Below are 17,649 nucleotides of genomic sequence, written 5' to 3'. Positions count from 1 at the left end.
GATGGAGATATAACCAAAGGCAGAGGTAAAGAAAGAGAGCAAGATACACAGCAGTAATCCATCCATTGTATGCCAAAAATGTAAGACAAACAGGGAAAGAAAGGGGAAATACGGGAAGAAAGGAAAAGAGGAGGAGGAAGATGCGGAAGTACGGTAGGAATATAAATGTGGCACAAGCAAAAGGAGCGAGCATGACCGCATGATCGAAGGCATCGGTGACGTGAGGGGAGCAAGGAGGCAGGGAGGAAAAGCGTGTGAAGCAAAAGAAAAAGATTGAGCAGGAGGATTGAGAGGAGAATGTGCGAAGGAGTGGTGAACAGAGAGAAATAAACAACAGAGCAAAATGTGAGGATCGCGGTCACTCCTTTCAGCAGACACTGTTGAAACCAAGCGAGTGCAAAGGAGGGAGTGGGACAGGTCGCGGCCATGTAGACCAGGGACAGCTCAGGTTAGGCATAAATGTGTGTGTCTGTATGAGTCATTATTTGCGTTTGTGTGCAACTTTGCATAATCTAGAAACCACATGGCTGTTGTATGTACCATCTGAAATGCTTTGGTTACACATCTGAATGACCAATCAGCACCTGCATGTGAGGGAATTTAAGCAATTTCCCAGAACAACATGCAGAGAATGTATTGAACATGCTTAACAATGTGCTATAGACCATGTTCATGATATCTTCAGTGCCCTGCAGAATCTCCACTTCTCCATAAAAAAAAAAAAGCCTGTCATTAGATTTAAACGCTGGAATCGACTTCCGCTTTGATAAAACAGACTCATCCAGGTTATGAGCTACAATGTAACACACATGTAGAAAATGGGAATGAAAGACAGAGAAAAACAATCAGTGAAAAGGTTCAGTATCCACAAGTTCAGTGAAATCAAATTTAAGAACAGCGCATTACCTAAAAGAAAGAAATACAGTAATGTCGTTTTTAGATGAAATGGATGTGACACCTAAAAACAAAGAAGACTGGTCAGACTGTGATTTCACAGTGGAACAAAAAGACACTTTTTAATAGATGTGAAGTGGCCATCACACTTTCCTTTGTTTTACATGGAAGACAAGAATGATCCTGTTCTCCATCTGTACCACATGTGAATTATTTCAGTTGCATTTTTTTATAGAGTGCCATTCACAACAAGAATCATCTCAGAACCACAGACCGTGTTAAAGACGGATGTAGCTGCACTGAAAGTAGTTTGCAGAGTCCTGCTCATTTTAAAGCCTTGAGCTGAGCATTGTGTTCCTAGCCCGCAAGGTAGCGGCTTGCCAACTTCAAGCTAGCCATGCAATGATGCAAACCCCATCGTATTTTCTAGTGTCCCTTAGGTCAGACCATAATTTACAAACAAGCATCATATATTAAAGAAGACTAGTGATAAAAGCACAAACACAGAGAGCAGCTGTACTGGTGAACTCACTGGCAACCTAGCTAGTACTGGGTTGGATCCTCTTTGGACTTCAGAACTGCCTTAATTCTACATAGCATAGATTTAACAATGGGTCTATACTGACATGACAACATCACACATTTGCTGCACATTTACCAGCTGCATATCCATGATGCAAATCTTCCATTCCATGTGGTGACTGTGGAGGCCATGTAAGTACAGTTTGAGATGATGTGAGCTCTGTGACATAGCATGCTATACTGGTGGAAGCAGCGATTAGAAGATTGGTCCACTCTGGTCATAAAGGGATGGTCGTGATCAGCCAAATACTCAGGTAGGCTGTGGAATTTAAATAATGCTTAATTGATACCAGGAGGCACAAAATGCCAAGAAAATATCTCCCACACCATGACAGCACCGCCATCATATAAGGCAGGATGTATCCATACATTCGTGTTGTCTAAGTGAAATTCTATCCTACCTCTCCTATGTTCCTGCGGTGACAGCAAGGATGCATCTTGGAAACCCAGATACACACACAAATATGTAGATGCATGACCACAAACCCATTACAAAGAGTAATTCCTGATGGGAATTACAAAAAAAATGATCAGTAGGCTCAGATCAGTAGGCTACATCCATCATTTATATACAGTCTGTGTTTAGGACCTCACAGAGCATCTCAACAGTGATGCAACAAGGGACAGATAACTTAACTGCAAAATGGCGATAGTAACGGTAAATCAAGGGTGGATATGTAAACATGTGATTTCCATTTAATAAGAGATTTAGTGAAAAAATAAATGACACACGGTGTATGTGTTGTAACTGCTTCTTGACAACTCAGTGGGAAAAAAAAATTATTGATAACCTGTTTGCGTGGAAGATGCATGGATTCTACAAAACACTGAAAATATGATGACTTAACAGCAGGCGTTGATCTGCTGAACACAGAACAGCCATCCACAGACATTACCCATCACCGCAAAGCATGCTGCAGTAAGTTTTTTGCCCTGATTGCCTGACACCAGAAGCTGCGATTAGCATATAAAAGAAAGTGATTTGTCATGAGTTTAGTTGTGGGTGGCAATCAGTGCACACCTGTGTGCTAACTCGATCACTGTGCGAGGGTGGAGTGCAGAGGGAACCATTTGTACAGTTGAGTCTGAGTCAAAGGTAGCGTCGGGGGCAGATCAGGGCTCTGTGGGGGGCCAGTTCGGGTGGGGGTAGGAAAGAGCCAGATGCCAGCTGGGAATTGGGTACTCACAGAACTACTTCCACATGGTCCAACGCCCACTGGTCGTGTCCTGCACCATCGTGTCTTGGCTGCCACCATCGCAGCATCACCCCTTTAACCCTCGCCTCGCTGGAGAGATCATGGAAATGATTGAAGTGTCAGTGAGGGGCAACACGTTTGTCAGGGTTTATATCAGTGTTACACCAGCCTAATGGCATTTATCAGGCAGGTAACTGTTTATTAAACACACTGTACTTACTACCTTACAGAGTTTTTTCAACTATTCATTTGTTATAAATAGAGTTAAAAATTCCCAGATGATTTAAAAGCCACTTCTCAGAAACGTTTACTTTTTAGAGCATAGTAGTTATTAAGAATTACTCAACATGAATGTTGTATGACTTACTAGCTGCTGCGGAGGGTTATTAAAACTAAGAAAATCATTACACTTTATTAATGATGAAATAAAAAGCACACGGTATTAGTTAAACATTTAAAAGGCCAAATACAAAAAATCCTATAAAAATCAGGCATTAATGAAGGATAGCTCCATTTAAACTGAGCATATAACAATGTGTTTCTGGATTTGTGTGCATCACTTACAGAGGAATGTTGTAGGAAACTCTCTGAGCCTTTATGAAGTCTTTGGGCTGGTGCTGGGCGATTACATGCCAGCTGACTCCATTATTGATGCTGTATTGTAGCAGCACGGCTCGGTCAACTGTGTCAGCTTGATCTAAAGCTATGTTACAGCTTTCCGTCTGTGCCACGCTGCCGATCTGCAGCACAAACATGATCTTACTGTAAAGGAAGAGAAGAAAGGAATAAAAAAAGATTAGAAAAAAGACATTTCCAAGATTGACAGAACAGAGTATTCTGTGGAAAAACAATCTTTTGTGCTTCTGACTGAAGCAAATTGGCCTGTATCTGTATGTAGTGAGTTTATTTATGTTTTGGTAGTACCTGTACCTAGCTCTAGTGAGGTCCAGCGGTTTAGTAACTGCCTGCCTCATCTTACAGCCATTAAAGTAGAGTGAGTCTCCGTGGGCGTGCGGTGACAGCTGCCCACATCCACTGCCCACTCCACCACCCTGGATCAGCTGCCAGCTCTCCTGAGACACGCTGCCTGATTCAAAGTTGTCCTTGATGGAGCTGGGCAAGTCACTGCTGGAGAGGGAGCAATCGTCACCTGTTGGAGTGAGCGGAAGCAGAGGGGAAGAGACAAATATTTAGTCATTTTGACCTTTTTCTACATCATATTACACACGGAGCCTTTTTCTGCTTAACAATTCAACTGATTACAAAAAAAAAGCCGTGTGTCTCTAATATACTGAACATACCATGGTGCCCCTCATCACAAATGCAGACTACTCCACTAGTACAGTAGCCGTGGCCACTGCAGAGCCCCGGGCAGGCCTCGCCGATGTAAACATGGTCCACTGCCCAGCTCTGCCGCTCTCCTGTTCCATCCTTTTGAATCCAGCGGAACTGGGTAGCCCTGGAAATATATGATGAATCACAAAAGCCTCTTACTACTGCAACGTAAAGAGCTGTTGATATGTATCACTTTAAAAAAGAGTGTGTACCCTGAGGAGACATGATCTGGTAGCTGGACAGTGACCCTGGTCCACGTTGAGCTGTTGACTGGACTATAGATTGTGGATTCGTGGAATTGGAAAGGGGAACAGCCCACATTGTTAACTGATGAAGGGAGGCACTCTGACTGCACCAGCTGCCATGAGTCAGACCTAAGAAGGGAAACAGTCAATATACAGTAGATAATAGGGGTGAGGGGAATAAATTCATACAGCATGGTGTTGCAATATTTTGTGTGGCAATATTGGATTAATACAGGGCCCCCAAAAATATAGTTTTTCTTATTTAATAAATTAAAAATAAAACAAATACTGCGATAATGTTAGCAGAGCAAACTTACATTGAATCAACTTTACCGAAAAAACCATCCAACACTAGACACGCTTAGCTACACAAAGGTGTCCCCTGATGTAAAAGCATGCTAAACAGCTCAGTCGTGCAAGTAAAAATAGGACAGAATTGTTGCCGTCTGAGGATTGTATTGAATTTTTTGACATCCTGCAACTGATTGCAATTTTATTGGTGACTAAATGATGGCACAGAGCTTGAGGGTGCTGCACATTTCCCACTTTTGATTGCAGACGTTAGAAGTTGCCTGAAAGGTGGCAACCTTTCTGCAGACAGTCACAGTTTGACTTGGACTGACTGCAGTCACTCTCAGAGAGATGGTCCAAGGTCTACAAATAATTGGTGTCTAATTTATGAATGCAGACATGTTGACGTCAGTTTGAATGAGTTTTTGTCAACGAGCACAACTCGATGGGGACTGAACTCATCCGATTTCTGTCTGATCGTATCAAAACAAGCAGCAAAGGGAAAAAAAGAAGCAACCCTATCATTTTGCTAACTCGGCAGATAGCAAAATGATAGAAATCAGAATAAAATTATATTGTGAGTGAAGTATTATGATAATATTGTATGGTGGGGTGTCTGCGGAGTCCCAACCCTACTAGATACCAGAGCTACCAGGAAATGGGACACATTTAATTACTAGCATCAGGCTGTGATATTCTTACCTTGCATCCTTCCTGTACTGCAACAGGACAGAATGATGGTCTTCACAGGTGTCTGCCTCACAACCAACAACAATCTACAACAGCAAGAGGTATAAGACACCAACTAAGACTTAAAAGACGTAAGATAAAAGACTGACATTACAGTATTCTTTCAGTTCTGTACCTTGAACTGTAAGATATATCCAGGCTGCACAATGAGCTCTCGAGTGGCCAGGATGTTGTGTGTCTTATCTTGGTTCTTGTTGGGCCAGTACAGGTGAAAAGAGGGATTTCCACAGAAACCTGCCGTACGAACGGCATTAGGGTAAAAGCTCCAGCTTTCCTCGTGGGAAACACCCTCTAGCGAAGGGCAAAGAAACAGGTGGTTTCCATCATATTTACTCATTGGTCATGCCATATTAGCACCTAATCGCGTAAAATCATACAAACTCACCGTCATCAAAAGTGTCAAGCAGGGTGGATGGGTTGATGTCCGACCCTCCCACTAATATGTTGTCTATGGCCCACTGAGCTCTTTCCAGGCTCGGGGTGGCGAGGCCAGAGGAAATGGTAAAAGGCTGCCACCAGCGCAGGCGAGTAGCATTAGTTAGGGCTCCTTCGGGCAGCACAATGTAGTCTCTTCTCACCGACACATACTTCAGATAGTCCATCTCGTGCAGCAGCGTCCAGGACACACCTGAAGAAGAATTAAAGGCAGAATGAGACATTTAAAGACCAAAAACAGATAAAAGAGGAACAAAAAAAGGAAAAAACACACAGTGACTCCACCTCCATCAGTAGAGTAATCCAGCAGCACTCCCTCTTTACGACAAGTTGGACGGTGGCACATGGTCATGTTATCTTCACTTCCAATCCTCGCCCAGTATTCCACAAACCTGCAAAAAATAAACACGGATTTAAAAATAAAACTGCTCTTCTTGTAACTTAAAGCTGTCATAGAAAGAAGTTAAATACTGACTTGGCTCCCCGTAGATCCAGATCAACAGTGACAGCCTGTCTGGCATCAGCCCCACCGAAATACAGGGCTGTCCCCTCTACCAACACACCACAGTCCGTACAGGGCTTACCACCCTCCAGCACTTGCCACTGAGGACCTGTTGCCCCTTCCCAGTCAAAACGCTCCTTTAGAGTAGCCTACAGGGTAAACACACACAAATGCACGTGTATTTAAATCACGACCTGCTTCTTTTTTTCTAGTTCTGTGTTTCCCGGGAGGAAAAAAACATGTATTAAAGCTACCTTAAGAGCAGTGCTAGCGTAGCAGTTTGGTCCAGTGAATCCTGGATCACAGAGACAGCGCTGATCCAGACAGTCTCCGTGCCCCCCGCAGTGACCGTCACACGCTGGCCCGATGTAAAAGTTCTCCACACCCCACTGAATGTCTGAGTGCTGCTGGTAAAAGCGGAACCGCACCGCACTTAAGAAAAAGACAAGATAGACTCGTTGAGTAACATGCATACAATTTTTCGGCAACAGTAATGTAACTTATTCATAACTGTATGTGATGGTGCTGCAGTTAAACATGAAGCAGCTCCGGTGGCATTGTTGACGTGAAATGACTTACGTGTCAGCCAGACTTTCAGGCAGAGGATAGACTACCCTCTTCCAGCCATTAGTGGGGAAGAAGACTGACGGCTGGGAGACCTGACCACCACAGCGGGGGTCAGCAGGCAGGCACTGAGGGACCAGGTACTTCCAGGTCACTCCAAAATCTACTGAATACTGAATGTGAACTTGCCGATCTGCGTGACGCTCTGGCAAACTGCAGCCAACAGCGATCTGAATGAAAACACAGACATTAACAAACAGTGATTCAAAAGGTGTAGAGCAAAAAACAAATAAATGTTTTGACAGGTTACTTTAGAATCAGTGGTTACCTTGAACTGCATTACCCAGCCCTTATCTGGAACAATATCATGAGTGACAGCATACACCTCTCTACCGTCGTCATTTCCGCACACCATGACCCCGTCAGGAGAGCCACAGAAGCGCTGCACCGAGCAGTCCTCTGAGAACAACCAGTGATCGCTCACTGAAAACAAAGAACGTTAAGAGAAGAAAACATAAGTTGCTTCTGAGAAGAAAAAAATTAAAAACGCAGTGATTGATTGAACAATACCTATTGGCGTTTCTTCCTGCTCGCTCAGCTGACCTATCCTTCCTAAAGTCCCATCAGCAGGAGCCCTCTCATGGTTAGGCAAGGCCACCCCTCCAAATGTATCAGAGATCTGTGCCCGCGGGTCAGAGCCAGCGATGAGGACGTTATCTAGAGCCCAATCGCTGTGGTCTGCTCCGTCATGCTGAGGCTGCCACCAGCGCACACGTACTCCTTCCTGACGGGCAGCAGGGGGCAGCAGCACATTCACAAACCTGAACAGATGATAAGATAAAGACATTCACACCTATCCCGGTTCTCTCCAGCTGTGTGCAAGCAGGTATGTCCATGGGGGGCAGGTAAAAAAACCCAAAAAACAACACATACCCAGGTTTGGTGTACAGATCATAAAAGATTTCCGTCAGCAGATGCCAGTTGATGCCACCATTCAAACTGTACTCCAACAGGACGCCCTGGTTGCGGTTACTCGGCGGGACCATGCAGCCGTACATGAAATAGAACTGGATGAACTCGGCGTTGGTCAGGTTCAGGTCCACTGTTACCAGCTGACGGCTGCAGCTCTGTGCACACAAAAAGAAATTTGAGCCATTTGGATATTTGGAATCATGTTTCTAAACGGATGATGTTTTTAAATAAATATCCAAAAATCAGCATGCAATCAATCACGATCTGTTGTTTAATTACAGAACATAACAAAAGCAATATGACGAGGTGTAAATAACGATCATAAATCCTCATGTTAGATGTAAACAGCTGTTCCCATGATTTTTCTCTGGCCGTGTCGCCAGATTAACATCAGCCTTCCAATAAATATTCACTTACAAGACTGCTCTAAATGTCTAGGGAAAACTTCAGCTGCTCATAAAGGCTGACAGATAGTTACTTTGTGGTTTGTTTTTCAATCATCTGTTTGCTGCACTGCATCTGCAAAGTCTGCCACAATCTTTGTCATGTTTTAGATTTTTATTTTACTCCACTGTGTGTCTAATTCTTCCTTTTTCCATTGTTTGTGTCTGACTCGGTCCACCAGTCCTTTCTTACCCTTCTCAACCTGTATCAATTTAGTCTATTTGTCTCTGTCAGTTGTCATCTCATCTCCTCCTGCAGTCCCTGTATTATCCCTTCTTTTTATTCTGATGGTTCCCTGTTTCTCCTTTGTTTTTGATGCTTTGTTGGATTTTTTTGCCACCACTATGCACTGTTTTTCTTAACCTTTAAAATCTGTTCAGATAAAGTTCAGATGAAAATATGACCCAGTGCAGAAAAAGACAATCAGAGAAAAAACAGAGAAAATGTGCAGAAAGAGACATGTCTGTCTAAGATTAACAATTTAAGTCTGCACAAATGAGAACATTTACTTGTGTTCACCCATGTGTGCATTGCCCCCTGTAGTATAGCTGCTTTCAGCTCACTTATTCATGAGGGGTCACCACAGTGGGTAGCTCTGCATATTATATGTTTCCTAACACAATCCCCAAAGGATCTGTATCTCCTCCTGGATTTGAAGCCTTCACTTGTTTGGTGAATGTGTGTGAACCCACAACACCTGTGGAGCCACTTAAAATTTGTCATCAGGTAAGAAAAAGAAAAAGAAAAAAAAAGAAGCTATTGCAGGTGATGATTTACAGCTAAGGGTTACAGGCATTCCTTGCTTGTGTCAGGTCATACTGTGTAATGGTTTTTATATCAGAAAATGAGGAAAACGGAGACTCGAACAACAAAGGTGTTTTGTAGACTTACCCCACTGAAGTGCAGAGCAGCTCCAGAAGCCACAGCTCCACACACAGTGCTGAGTTTCCCACCAGTGAGTACGTGCCAGTGACTGAGCGAGGGAGCTCGACTGAAACTGTCCTTCAGCTGGGAGGGCAGAGGGACCACGGGCTCATCGCAGTATTCTCCACCCCACTCTGGGTCACATCTGCAGACACAGATCAGCAGATACTAATACAAGCTAGCCTTCAAAGTATAGTGAACCCGATGAGTTAAACATCGCAACAAAAACACCTTCTATACAATTATGAGTAAATAAAAGCAGCCCAAATATTATTCTATATACCAATTCTGCTTTTAGACAGAACACCTTCTGCTGCTGGCACTTACACGCAGGAGCTTTGTTGGCAGCGCCCATGTCCAGAGCACATATCTGGGCAGCCATCTCCGATGTAGAGGTTGTCCAGAGCCCAGGTCTGCTGCTTGTCAAAGGGAGCCTGCTGGTACCATCGGAACCTTGTGGCTGGAGACCTAACAACATAAATTAAAGTTGGAGATACACATAATTTAAAACAGAATAAAAGCTAGTTCAAGCAGACAACTCAGGGTATACCAAACACATACTGTAACGCTTCTCACTGTCCTGTACTGTAATATACCAAAAACAACTTCCTAATTTGGCAGTCTATTTAACCTGCACATTTTCTCTTCTCTCCTTCTGTCATGTCAGTGCTGCTGCTCTATTGTTCCCTGCTGCTTTAACTGCATCCACTCATAGAGGCGATGTTTGATTATCAAACCCCAATTACTCTGCATATTATGCCTGTTGGGAGTGATGAGTTGGCACATATAAATGCTAAACTGGAACTATCTTTTTCACCTGTTATTTCAAATGCGACTCATCTGAATTAGATCGTACTGTAACTGTTACAGTACAGCCACTTCTTTTCCCCCTCAAACACAAGAGAATGTTGTAGATTTATGATGATACATTTGTTCCTGTTTCTGAATAAAAGAACCGGCCTGCGCTGACCTGGCATATGACGGGATAGGCAGGGTGACACGACCCCACTTGTTATAGATATCAGAAACCAGAAGTCGCTGCAGAGTGTACGAAGAGCAGTCGGGGCTTGTGGGCAGGCAGTCTCTGACCACAGGCTGCCAGGTCAAACCAAGATCCAGGGAATATTCTAACTCTACAGCTGCAGAGAAACCAAAGAGGTTAATTTCTTTATTCCACTTATTTTCTTTTAATACTGTACCAATAATAGCTTTATTAATAGTACTTACAGTAGCAGGAGTTTGTGACTGAGCAGGAGGCAGAAAAGTCAAACTGGATAAATGCATCTTGACCCAGACTGATGTCAGTGGTGACGGCATAGCGTGTGTTGGACTTCTCAATAAAAGCAAAAGCGGGTCCGTCTGAGCCACAAACAGGCATTCGGGTCCCTCCTGGGTGGAGGAGCCATGAACGTCCATCGATTGAGGAGAAATCATCTTCTAGTGGTCCCCAGCCACTGGCACTGCCACCTACCACCACCTATGGATTAAAAAAAGCAAATGTTTGCTTGGTCAATGCAAACAAGGAAGGAATAAAAAGTAAATTAAAAGGTTTAAGATAGTTTAGATAGATAATAATCTTTTTTCAAACCAGTATTTAATTATAAATGATTGAAACACTTGATGAATGGCTGTTTGGATGATTATCAATGTACCTGATCAATGACCCACGGGCTGTAAAAGTGTCCATTTTCAGAAGGTTGCCACCACCGGAGGCGAGTGGACGTGGTGCGGGCACGCAGTGGGATCTCCAGGGCAACCAGACGAGCCTGATTACTGCTGTTGCTGAAGAGGAATTCCTGCAGGAGTCCCCAGGTCAGACCTCCATCCACAGAGAACTGCAGCAGGACCGGCTGAGAACGGGGGTCCGGTGGTGCTTTACCACAACCGAGGCGTAGGAAGAACTGAACAAACCTGAAGAGCCCAACAATCAACGTATGAGATTCAGCTAGATTCAAAGAATGCAGGAGAGGGCGATTCATTGAACTGGGACTGTTGTGGAGGGCTGGCTTGCACCAATAACCTTATAAGGACATAAAATTAATAATGAGAAAAACTGAGTTCAGCCTGTTGGTGGGGCCCTCCACAACAGTCCCAGTTCATCATGTAAGTCCTTAGAAAAATGAATCACCCACTCATCAAAAAATGGCTTAGATCAGTTATTTGGGGAAAAAAACATAAATGTTTATTGCATTCATTCTTTGGTCCAGATGTAGGTATACCTTGCATTTGACAGGTCCATGTCATTGGTGACCAACATGCGTAGGCCATCCTCACTGAAGAACAGGTGGTTCCCACTTGACATGATCCCACACTTCCTGGATGGTTTTCCACCACTCAGGAGTCTGAAGTGTTCAGCGGCTCCCCCTACAGAAGAGGAAGTGGAAAGTGTGTAGAATTTACAAACATACAAAACTTTTTTGCAAACAACATGAATGCATGAAACATAATTAACATAACAAGAGTAAAAAAAGTGGAAAAATAATGCTTTAAAATGTTTAAAATTTTCACTACAGTGAATGAAATAACCCCCAAAAATGCTCACATGCTATTTCACATGGAGACAGAAGGTGATTTCAAGCAGCCATAAAAGTATAAACTTGACTTCTGATGACTTGGATCCATAATTATAATCTAAGTTTAAATATAAGATTTAATATACCTTCAAAGTCCTCTTTAAGGAAGTCAGGATTGGGGGTGTCAGGCACAGAGCAGTCAGGTCCAGAGTAGCCAGGGTCACATACACAGTGACTACCACCCACACAGGCTCCATGACCATTACACATGTCCTGACACTGTGGGCCAATGTAGATGTTGTCTAGGGCCCATGTTGGAGGAGAAGAACCAGTTGAGAAGAAACCTTGATACCAGCGGAACCTCACTGACCTATGAAATAAAAAAAAACTAAGGATTAATGAGGCAGAGAGACAGACACAAACAGACTGCATGCTGCAAGAAACTCATTAAGGAACAGTATACGTATAGTCAAATTGTTATGTATTTAAACCGTTATAGTCCTTACCCACAGAGGCGGAGTTTGCCAAACTGAATTACCTCCCTTTTCCAGCCCTGAGTAGTGCCAGGGAAATAGATACTGGCAGGGTGAAGCTCTGTGGAGCAAAGCGAGGACGGTTGTGGTCCGCCTGCACACAGTGGAACCAAGAGGTGCCACGTGGCACCAAAGTCCCGTGAGAACTCAAGACGCACGGGGTAAGCAGAGGAGCTTTCAGCTGTGCAGCCCACATTAATCTGGAGAGACACATACAAACAACATGAGTGAAGATGACAAGCCAGGATTTATTTGTTTTTACTGTAAGATTTACGACCGTTGCTTTGATCAAGAAGTCAGTGTACCTCAAACTGGATGATGGTGTTCTCATTTACATCAATATCTCTGGTGGTAATAGAGTGCTCTCCAAGCTCACTGGAGACAAACACCATAGCTGACTCATCCTCCTCCCTGCATCAATCACATTTAAGGGTAAAATTATATTTTGCATGTTTCATCATCGATGAAAGCACAGATGAAGCAAAAACCCAAACACAGTCACGAATGACAGTGTCACTGTCAACAAGTTCTTACAGGCCAGTCTTCTGGTAGGGGCAGTAGAGACCAGTGTTTCCCCCTGGAGAGAACAGCCAGTTGGACTCATTGGGGCCTTCCTCAAAACTGTCTATCACCACTGGGGGGTTGTGGAACGAGCTGCCATCAATGATGAGATCATCTATCACCCACACCTCCTCCTTCTTGCCTAAAGGGGATAATATTGTGGAGATTAAACACTCAATCTGGAAATTTGACCTTCCAAGTGGGAAAGCAAATGTGAGAACAATAGTTGTAATATAAGTGAATATGGATGAGCGACATCTAAGCATGAAAGTGCTGGTTTCATACTCACCGCTGTTGTAGGGTTGCCAGAGTCTGAACCGAGTGGCATTGGTCTGAGCGCTGGCTGGCAGTGGCAGGTGAAGGAAGAGAGTGTCAGTTGAAGCTGGGAAGTAAAACTCATCTAAAAGCAGCCAGCTGATTCCTCCATTCACAGAGTACTGCAGCAGCACTGAGTGTGAGCGCTCTGGCACACCTAGAGAGACCAAAAGGATGTACTGTTATACTCATATGACTTTACTTTGTTGTTTACAAAAATGTAGCTATAAAAGTGAGTTTTGCAGTACCTTTAGTGATGAATTTGAAGGAAAACTGGATATAGAGAGTACTCGTGCAGTCAAGATCCCGGGACACAATCATTCGCAGACCATCCTGCAAACAAACAAGTTTGTTGTTGGTCAGTTCTAATGTCAGTGATCTGAAGAGTTCAAGCTGTATCTGTTTGATTCAGCTGGCTCTTCTCTGCATGGTGTTTAGGATGCCTACCCCTTTGAAAATAAGAGCAGTGCCAGACTTAAGAGGCTCTCCGCTCAGAGTTCCCCTCTCGGCTCCATAAACTTCAGGCCAGGTTTCCTGTTGCAAGTTCTCATTAAAGTCCTCTCTTAGCACAGATGGCAGTGGGGCCAAAGGCACACAGTGCGCCCCTCCATAACCCTTGTCACACCTGTGTGAGCACCGGAGAAAACAGAAAGTTAAGAAGGATTTACATCTATGTAAAAAGAGCGACTTTAAATGAGTGAACTGTGTAGAAAAGCAAGCTTTTACATACACACAGTGCCCGTTGTCACAAAGACCATGTCCAGAGCACATCCAGGGGCAGCCAGGAGCAAGTAGCACATTATCTAGAGCCCATCCTTCTGCTCCAGGGGTAAAATGGGTCTGAATCCAGCGGAAGCGAGTTCTAGGAGAACTGAGATCCAAGAGTTTGTAGCTCAGAAGAGTAGCTTAAGAAAAATACAGCAATTCTCTCTACTGTGTTTTAGAACATAAAAACACATACTTAGCTGCACTAGGCAGGTAGACGGTGATCCTCCTCCAGTGTTTGTACTGCGTTGATGTATAGATGGAACTCTGAGTATATCCAGCACAGCCGATGGCTGGGGGCACACACTCTGGTGTGATGAGAGACCAGTGGCGACCACAGTCTGTGGAGTACTCCAGTCGCACACCGTGGGAAAAGGAGGTGGACTTACTGCAGCCCATGCTCAGCTCAAACTGCAGGAATGAAGAGCCTGTGACCTCAAAGTCCCAGCTTTCTGCATATCTGGGTTTCTCTGTAAGCATAGTATAAGAACAACGTTACATGTATCCAGTTCCTTATACTAATTTTTTTCAGTGTCTGTAAATGTCAAAATGTTGTGAATTATATTTAGTTATCATATTGTATAAAGATTACTTATGTAAAAATTCCAATAGGTAGATGTTGAAATGTGGTCATGTTTTGAGAAAAGAGCTTGACAATCAGTGTTTCATGTGTTCGCACAGGCACACAGGAGCTTTATGTTTATAGATGCGTTGCCAAATTGCTCTTGCTGTGGCCGTGTAATGAATGGCCCAGTTGTAATGTACTATTTGTAAATCTGCTACGTGTATATCCGCTCACAGCATGGTGCAAGCATAAATAATAGGCAGGATGTTCAATCAGGTTTGCTCTCATTAATAATGCAGGACCCATGGCGCCACAGTAAATGGGTGATTCAATTTCAGTCTGTTGTGTATAAAATATGCTGTGATGTCCCTGCACTGCTACTTGTGTGGCTTGTTTGAGGCACTTGTGAGTAGGAATGTTCAGTAAGTCCGCGATATATTGGATGAGCTTAATCATAATCACAATGTGTACTATATGCGTTCCAGTTGTTTAATATTTCAACGTCTTTCCATTTCTTCTTGTGCAACTGAGTAGTGCAGCTCTTTTGCTTTGCATTCACGCACTTCGAAATATTCGCACTACAAACACAGCAGCTTCAAAGACTTTGTAGCGTTTTACTGAGGGAGCTCTTGACAAAGTTGGTGTAGCAGCTGCTTAAGTCTTCTTTTAACATGCATACAGTTTCTTACACAGTCTTCCAATTAAAACAACAACTCTGCAATCATAAGAGTGTTTCTCCAACTAAATGTGTGTATGTGCTTAGGACTGGCACTACGATTGAGTGACTCACTGTCAATGGCTTCAGAGTTGAAGGTAAGAGCCGTGTCCAAAGACAAACAGTCCACGGTCACCTCCCCACCTTGAATGCGGTACCAGTTGTGCCTCAGAGGGGTTGTGCCGTCGAACTTGTCGTGAAAACCTGTCCTAGAGCTGTCGTTCATACCAATCAGAACATCATCCAGAGCCCACTGGGCAGAGTGTTTCCCTACAACAAAGGGGACAAAAAATGAAAATGAAAAAGAAATCAACCAATCAAATTTCTTCTCTAATAATATGGCAGTTTTGTGCTGTGTTTTCCTGAGTCAGCACACTAACCTTGCTGTGGTTGCCACCACCGGAACACTGTATAGGAGGTCTTTGCTGGAGGTGGCAGCTCAATGGTCACTACCTGGGGCTCCAAGAAGGAACTAAAATCCAGTTCCCTCAGGAACTGCCACTGGACTCCATTGTTGGTGGAAAACTGGACAATGACACCTAAAGCACACAAGAAAGTGAATGGATCCTTTTAAATGAATGAAACACAAAATAATGTAATGGCAGCCCTGAGGATAACAGACAAACTGTTTAGGAGGCTGGCAGTGTTGGATCTGACACAGCAGAAATTAACAAACTGAACCTTTGGCAATGCTGCAGGCTAAAAATGCACAGTGTGCTGGCTGATGGACAGAACAGATAGCACAGATCAGATCTGTAGCTGCACAGCTCTGGTTGGATCACAAGGCTGATCAAAGACTGAGCAAGAAGGAACAGATGGAGACAGGCCGGTGGTAAAGTGATCAGAGCAGATGTGGAGTTGCTCTCTCTACAGACTGCACTGTTAAGGACAAGCCACGTGGATCCAGCAGAGGGCCTCAACACAACACATGAAGCACTGACATATGGCTTCTGTCGATTGAAAATTACCTTCATTGCGGGAGCGAGGCCTGGTGCAAGTGGGTCCTAAACTCTTGCTGCCAATTCGGATGTAGAATTGAACCAACCTGTATGCAAAGATTAACAAAAGTGAATTTCATATTCCAACATTTTTACACATTAAACTGTCTTGAGTGTTTAGCCCCTTCTTTTTCCAACCATCGGCCCTGAAAGATGAGAATTATTTTGTAATTTTACAGCTAAAATTAAAAAATTAGTCCAGGCGGCCTGTTTGATTCTTGGGTGATAAAGGGTTAAAGGGCGATCGTGGCTCAAAGAGTTGGCAGGTCGTCTTGTAACCGGAAGGCTGCCGGTTTGAGCCCCGGCTCGGACAGTCTCGGTCGTTGTGTCCTTGGGCAAGACACTTCACCTACTGATGATGGCCAGAAGGGCTGATGGCGCGATATGGCAGCCTCGCTTCTGTCAGTCTGCCCCAGGGCAGCTGTGGCTACAACTGTAGCTTGCCTCTACCAGTGTGTGAATGTGAGAGTGAATGAATAGTGGAATTGTAAAGTGCTTTGAGGGCCCTGAAAAGCGCTATATAAATGCAATCCATTATTATTATTAAAGGGATTTGTAGTTTTCCTCTCACCGTGTGTTGGTGGTGTCTAGAGGAACTGTACGTGCTTCTCTCCTTCCAGGACTGTTAAAGTAAAGGGCCTTGCCCTCACCAATGATGCCACAGCCTCCTCCGATGTGTCCCCCACTGAGACTCTGCCAAAGTGGGCTCAGTTTTCCCTCAAAGCCCTCAGTGAGCTCTGTGGGACTAGCCACAGACGGGACACAACTATCCTGCTCCACTGTGAAAAATATGAAGACAATAAAGTTTAAATAAACAAAAAAAAGCCCTGAAATTTCTTTGTCTTTCCTTTCTTTTAATTTCCTTTCTATAATTCTACCTTACCTGTGTATCCCATATCACAGAAGCAGACTCCAGAGATGCAATCACCATGTCCTCCACAGTGGTTTGGACAGGGCTCAGAGATGTAGACCCCATCCAGAGCAAAGGGTGGAGCATCTCTGTACACACTACTCTCCTGGAACCACCGGAACCTCGTTTTACTAGAAAATTAGGCAGGTGAAGCCATTTTAATTGGAGTTTTCAATATTCTCAAATATTTTCAGTCTAAAAATATGTTAAAACAAATCACCCCCCCTCCTCCCAACCCCCCTAAAGAACCCCCCCCCCCCCAGTAGTACAGCTTTGCATCTCATATTACATGCCTGTTACCATAGTTACCTGGCTGCAACATTACGTGGTATAACCACAGTGACCCTGGTCCACTGTTCATAATCTCCAGTGTTGTAGACAGCTGGTTCTCTCAGCTCACGACCGCTGCCCTCACAGACCCCAGCCCCCGGGGTGCCTGGGTAACAGCCCTCTCTCACCAGGGCCCAGGTGCGACCAGCATCATGGGAGTACTGCAGCAGCACTGGTGCAGAAGCACTGAACTCTGATACACAGCCGATGTTCAGCTGGCATGGATGGAGTAGAGGGGAAAAATTGCACATCTTAGGAAATCTCACATTTGCTTTAAGTTGGTTTAACATTCCTACAGTGGGTACTTCGC

General features: G+C 44.0%; 1 protein-coding gene across 1 annotated transcript in view; it reads right to left on the bottom strand.

Moving 5' to 3' along the window:
- Window positions 1-17,649, bottom strand: part of reln (reelin) — a 100,085-nt gene that overhangs the window by 2,876 nt on the left and 79,560 nt on the right. The window contains exons 28-63 of the mRNA XM_085359345.1: window positions 17,319-17,554; window positions 16,983-17,140; window positions 16,671-16,878; window positions 16,070-16,146; window positions 15,482-15,640; window positions 15,177-15,371; window positions 14,018-14,291; window positions 13,787-13,927; window positions 13,504-13,681; window positions 13,305-13,389; window positions 13,031-13,213; window positions 12,715-12,883; window positions 12,486-12,591; window positions 12,154-12,380; window positions 11,794-12,017; window positions 11,354-11,498; window positions 10,787-11,045; window positions 10,362-10,611; window positions 10,105-10,273; window positions 9,462-9,602; window positions 9,102-9,279; window positions 7,728-7,921; window positions 7,365-7,615; window positions 7,123-7,277; window positions 6,810-7,024; window positions 6,485-6,662; window positions 6,204-6,379; window positions 6,014-6,120; window positions 5,679-5,921; window positions 5,409-5,584; window positions 5,246-5,319; window positions 4,220-4,381; window positions 3,974-4,131; window positions 3,603-3,822; window positions 3,237-3,434; window positions 2,664-2,762 (exon numbers count right to left, since the gene is read on the bottom strand). Coding sequence (XP_085215471.1) covers window positions 2,664-2,762; window positions 3,237-3,434; window positions 3,603-3,822; window positions 3,974-4,131; window positions 4,220-4,381; window positions 5,246-5,319; window positions 5,409-5,584; window positions 5,679-5,921; window positions 6,014-6,120; window positions 6,204-6,379; window positions 6,485-6,662; window positions 6,810-7,024; window positions 7,123-7,277; window positions 7,365-7,615; window positions 7,728-7,921; window positions 9,102-9,279; window positions 9,462-9,602; window positions 10,105-10,273; window positions 10,362-10,611; window positions 10,787-11,045; window positions 11,354-11,498; window positions 11,794-12,017; window positions 12,154-12,380; window positions 12,486-12,591; window positions 12,715-12,883; window positions 13,031-13,213; window positions 13,305-13,389; window positions 13,504-13,681; window positions 13,787-13,927; window positions 14,018-14,291; window positions 15,177-15,371; window positions 15,482-15,640; window positions 16,070-16,146; window positions 16,671-16,878; window positions 16,983-17,140; window positions 17,319-17,554 — 6,368 coding nt within the window. The remainder of the gene's footprint in view (window positions 1-2,663; window positions 2,763-3,236; window positions 3,435-3,602; window positions 3,823-3,973; window positions 4,132-4,219; window positions 4,382-5,245; window positions 5,320-5,408; window positions 5,585-5,678; window positions 5,922-6,013; window positions 6,121-6,203; window positions 6,380-6,484; window positions 6,663-6,809; window positions 7,025-7,122; window positions 7,278-7,364; window positions 7,616-7,727; window positions 7,922-9,101; window positions 9,280-9,461; window positions 9,603-10,104; window positions 10,274-10,361; window positions 10,612-10,786; window positions 11,046-11,353; window positions 11,499-11,793; window positions 12,018-12,153; window positions 12,381-12,485; window positions 12,592-12,714; window positions 12,884-13,030; window positions 13,214-13,304; window positions 13,390-13,503; window positions 13,682-13,786; window positions 13,928-14,017; window positions 14,292-15,176; window positions 15,372-15,481; window positions 15,641-16,069; window positions 16,147-16,670; window positions 16,879-16,982; window positions 17,141-17,318; window positions 17,555-17,649) is intronic.

This window comes from Diplotaxodon limnothrissa, linkage group LG7, assembly GCF_057381915.1.
Source record: "Diplotaxodon limnothrissa isolate DT_005_m linkage group LG7, D_limnothrissa_male_GT1.1, whole genome shotgun sequence".
Taxonomy (NCBI): domain Eukaryota; kingdom Metazoa; phylum Chordata; class Actinopteri; order Cichliformes; family Cichlidae; genus Diplotaxodon; species Diplotaxodon limnothrissa.
This window is presented reverse-complemented; position numbering and strand designations above follow the sequence as displayed.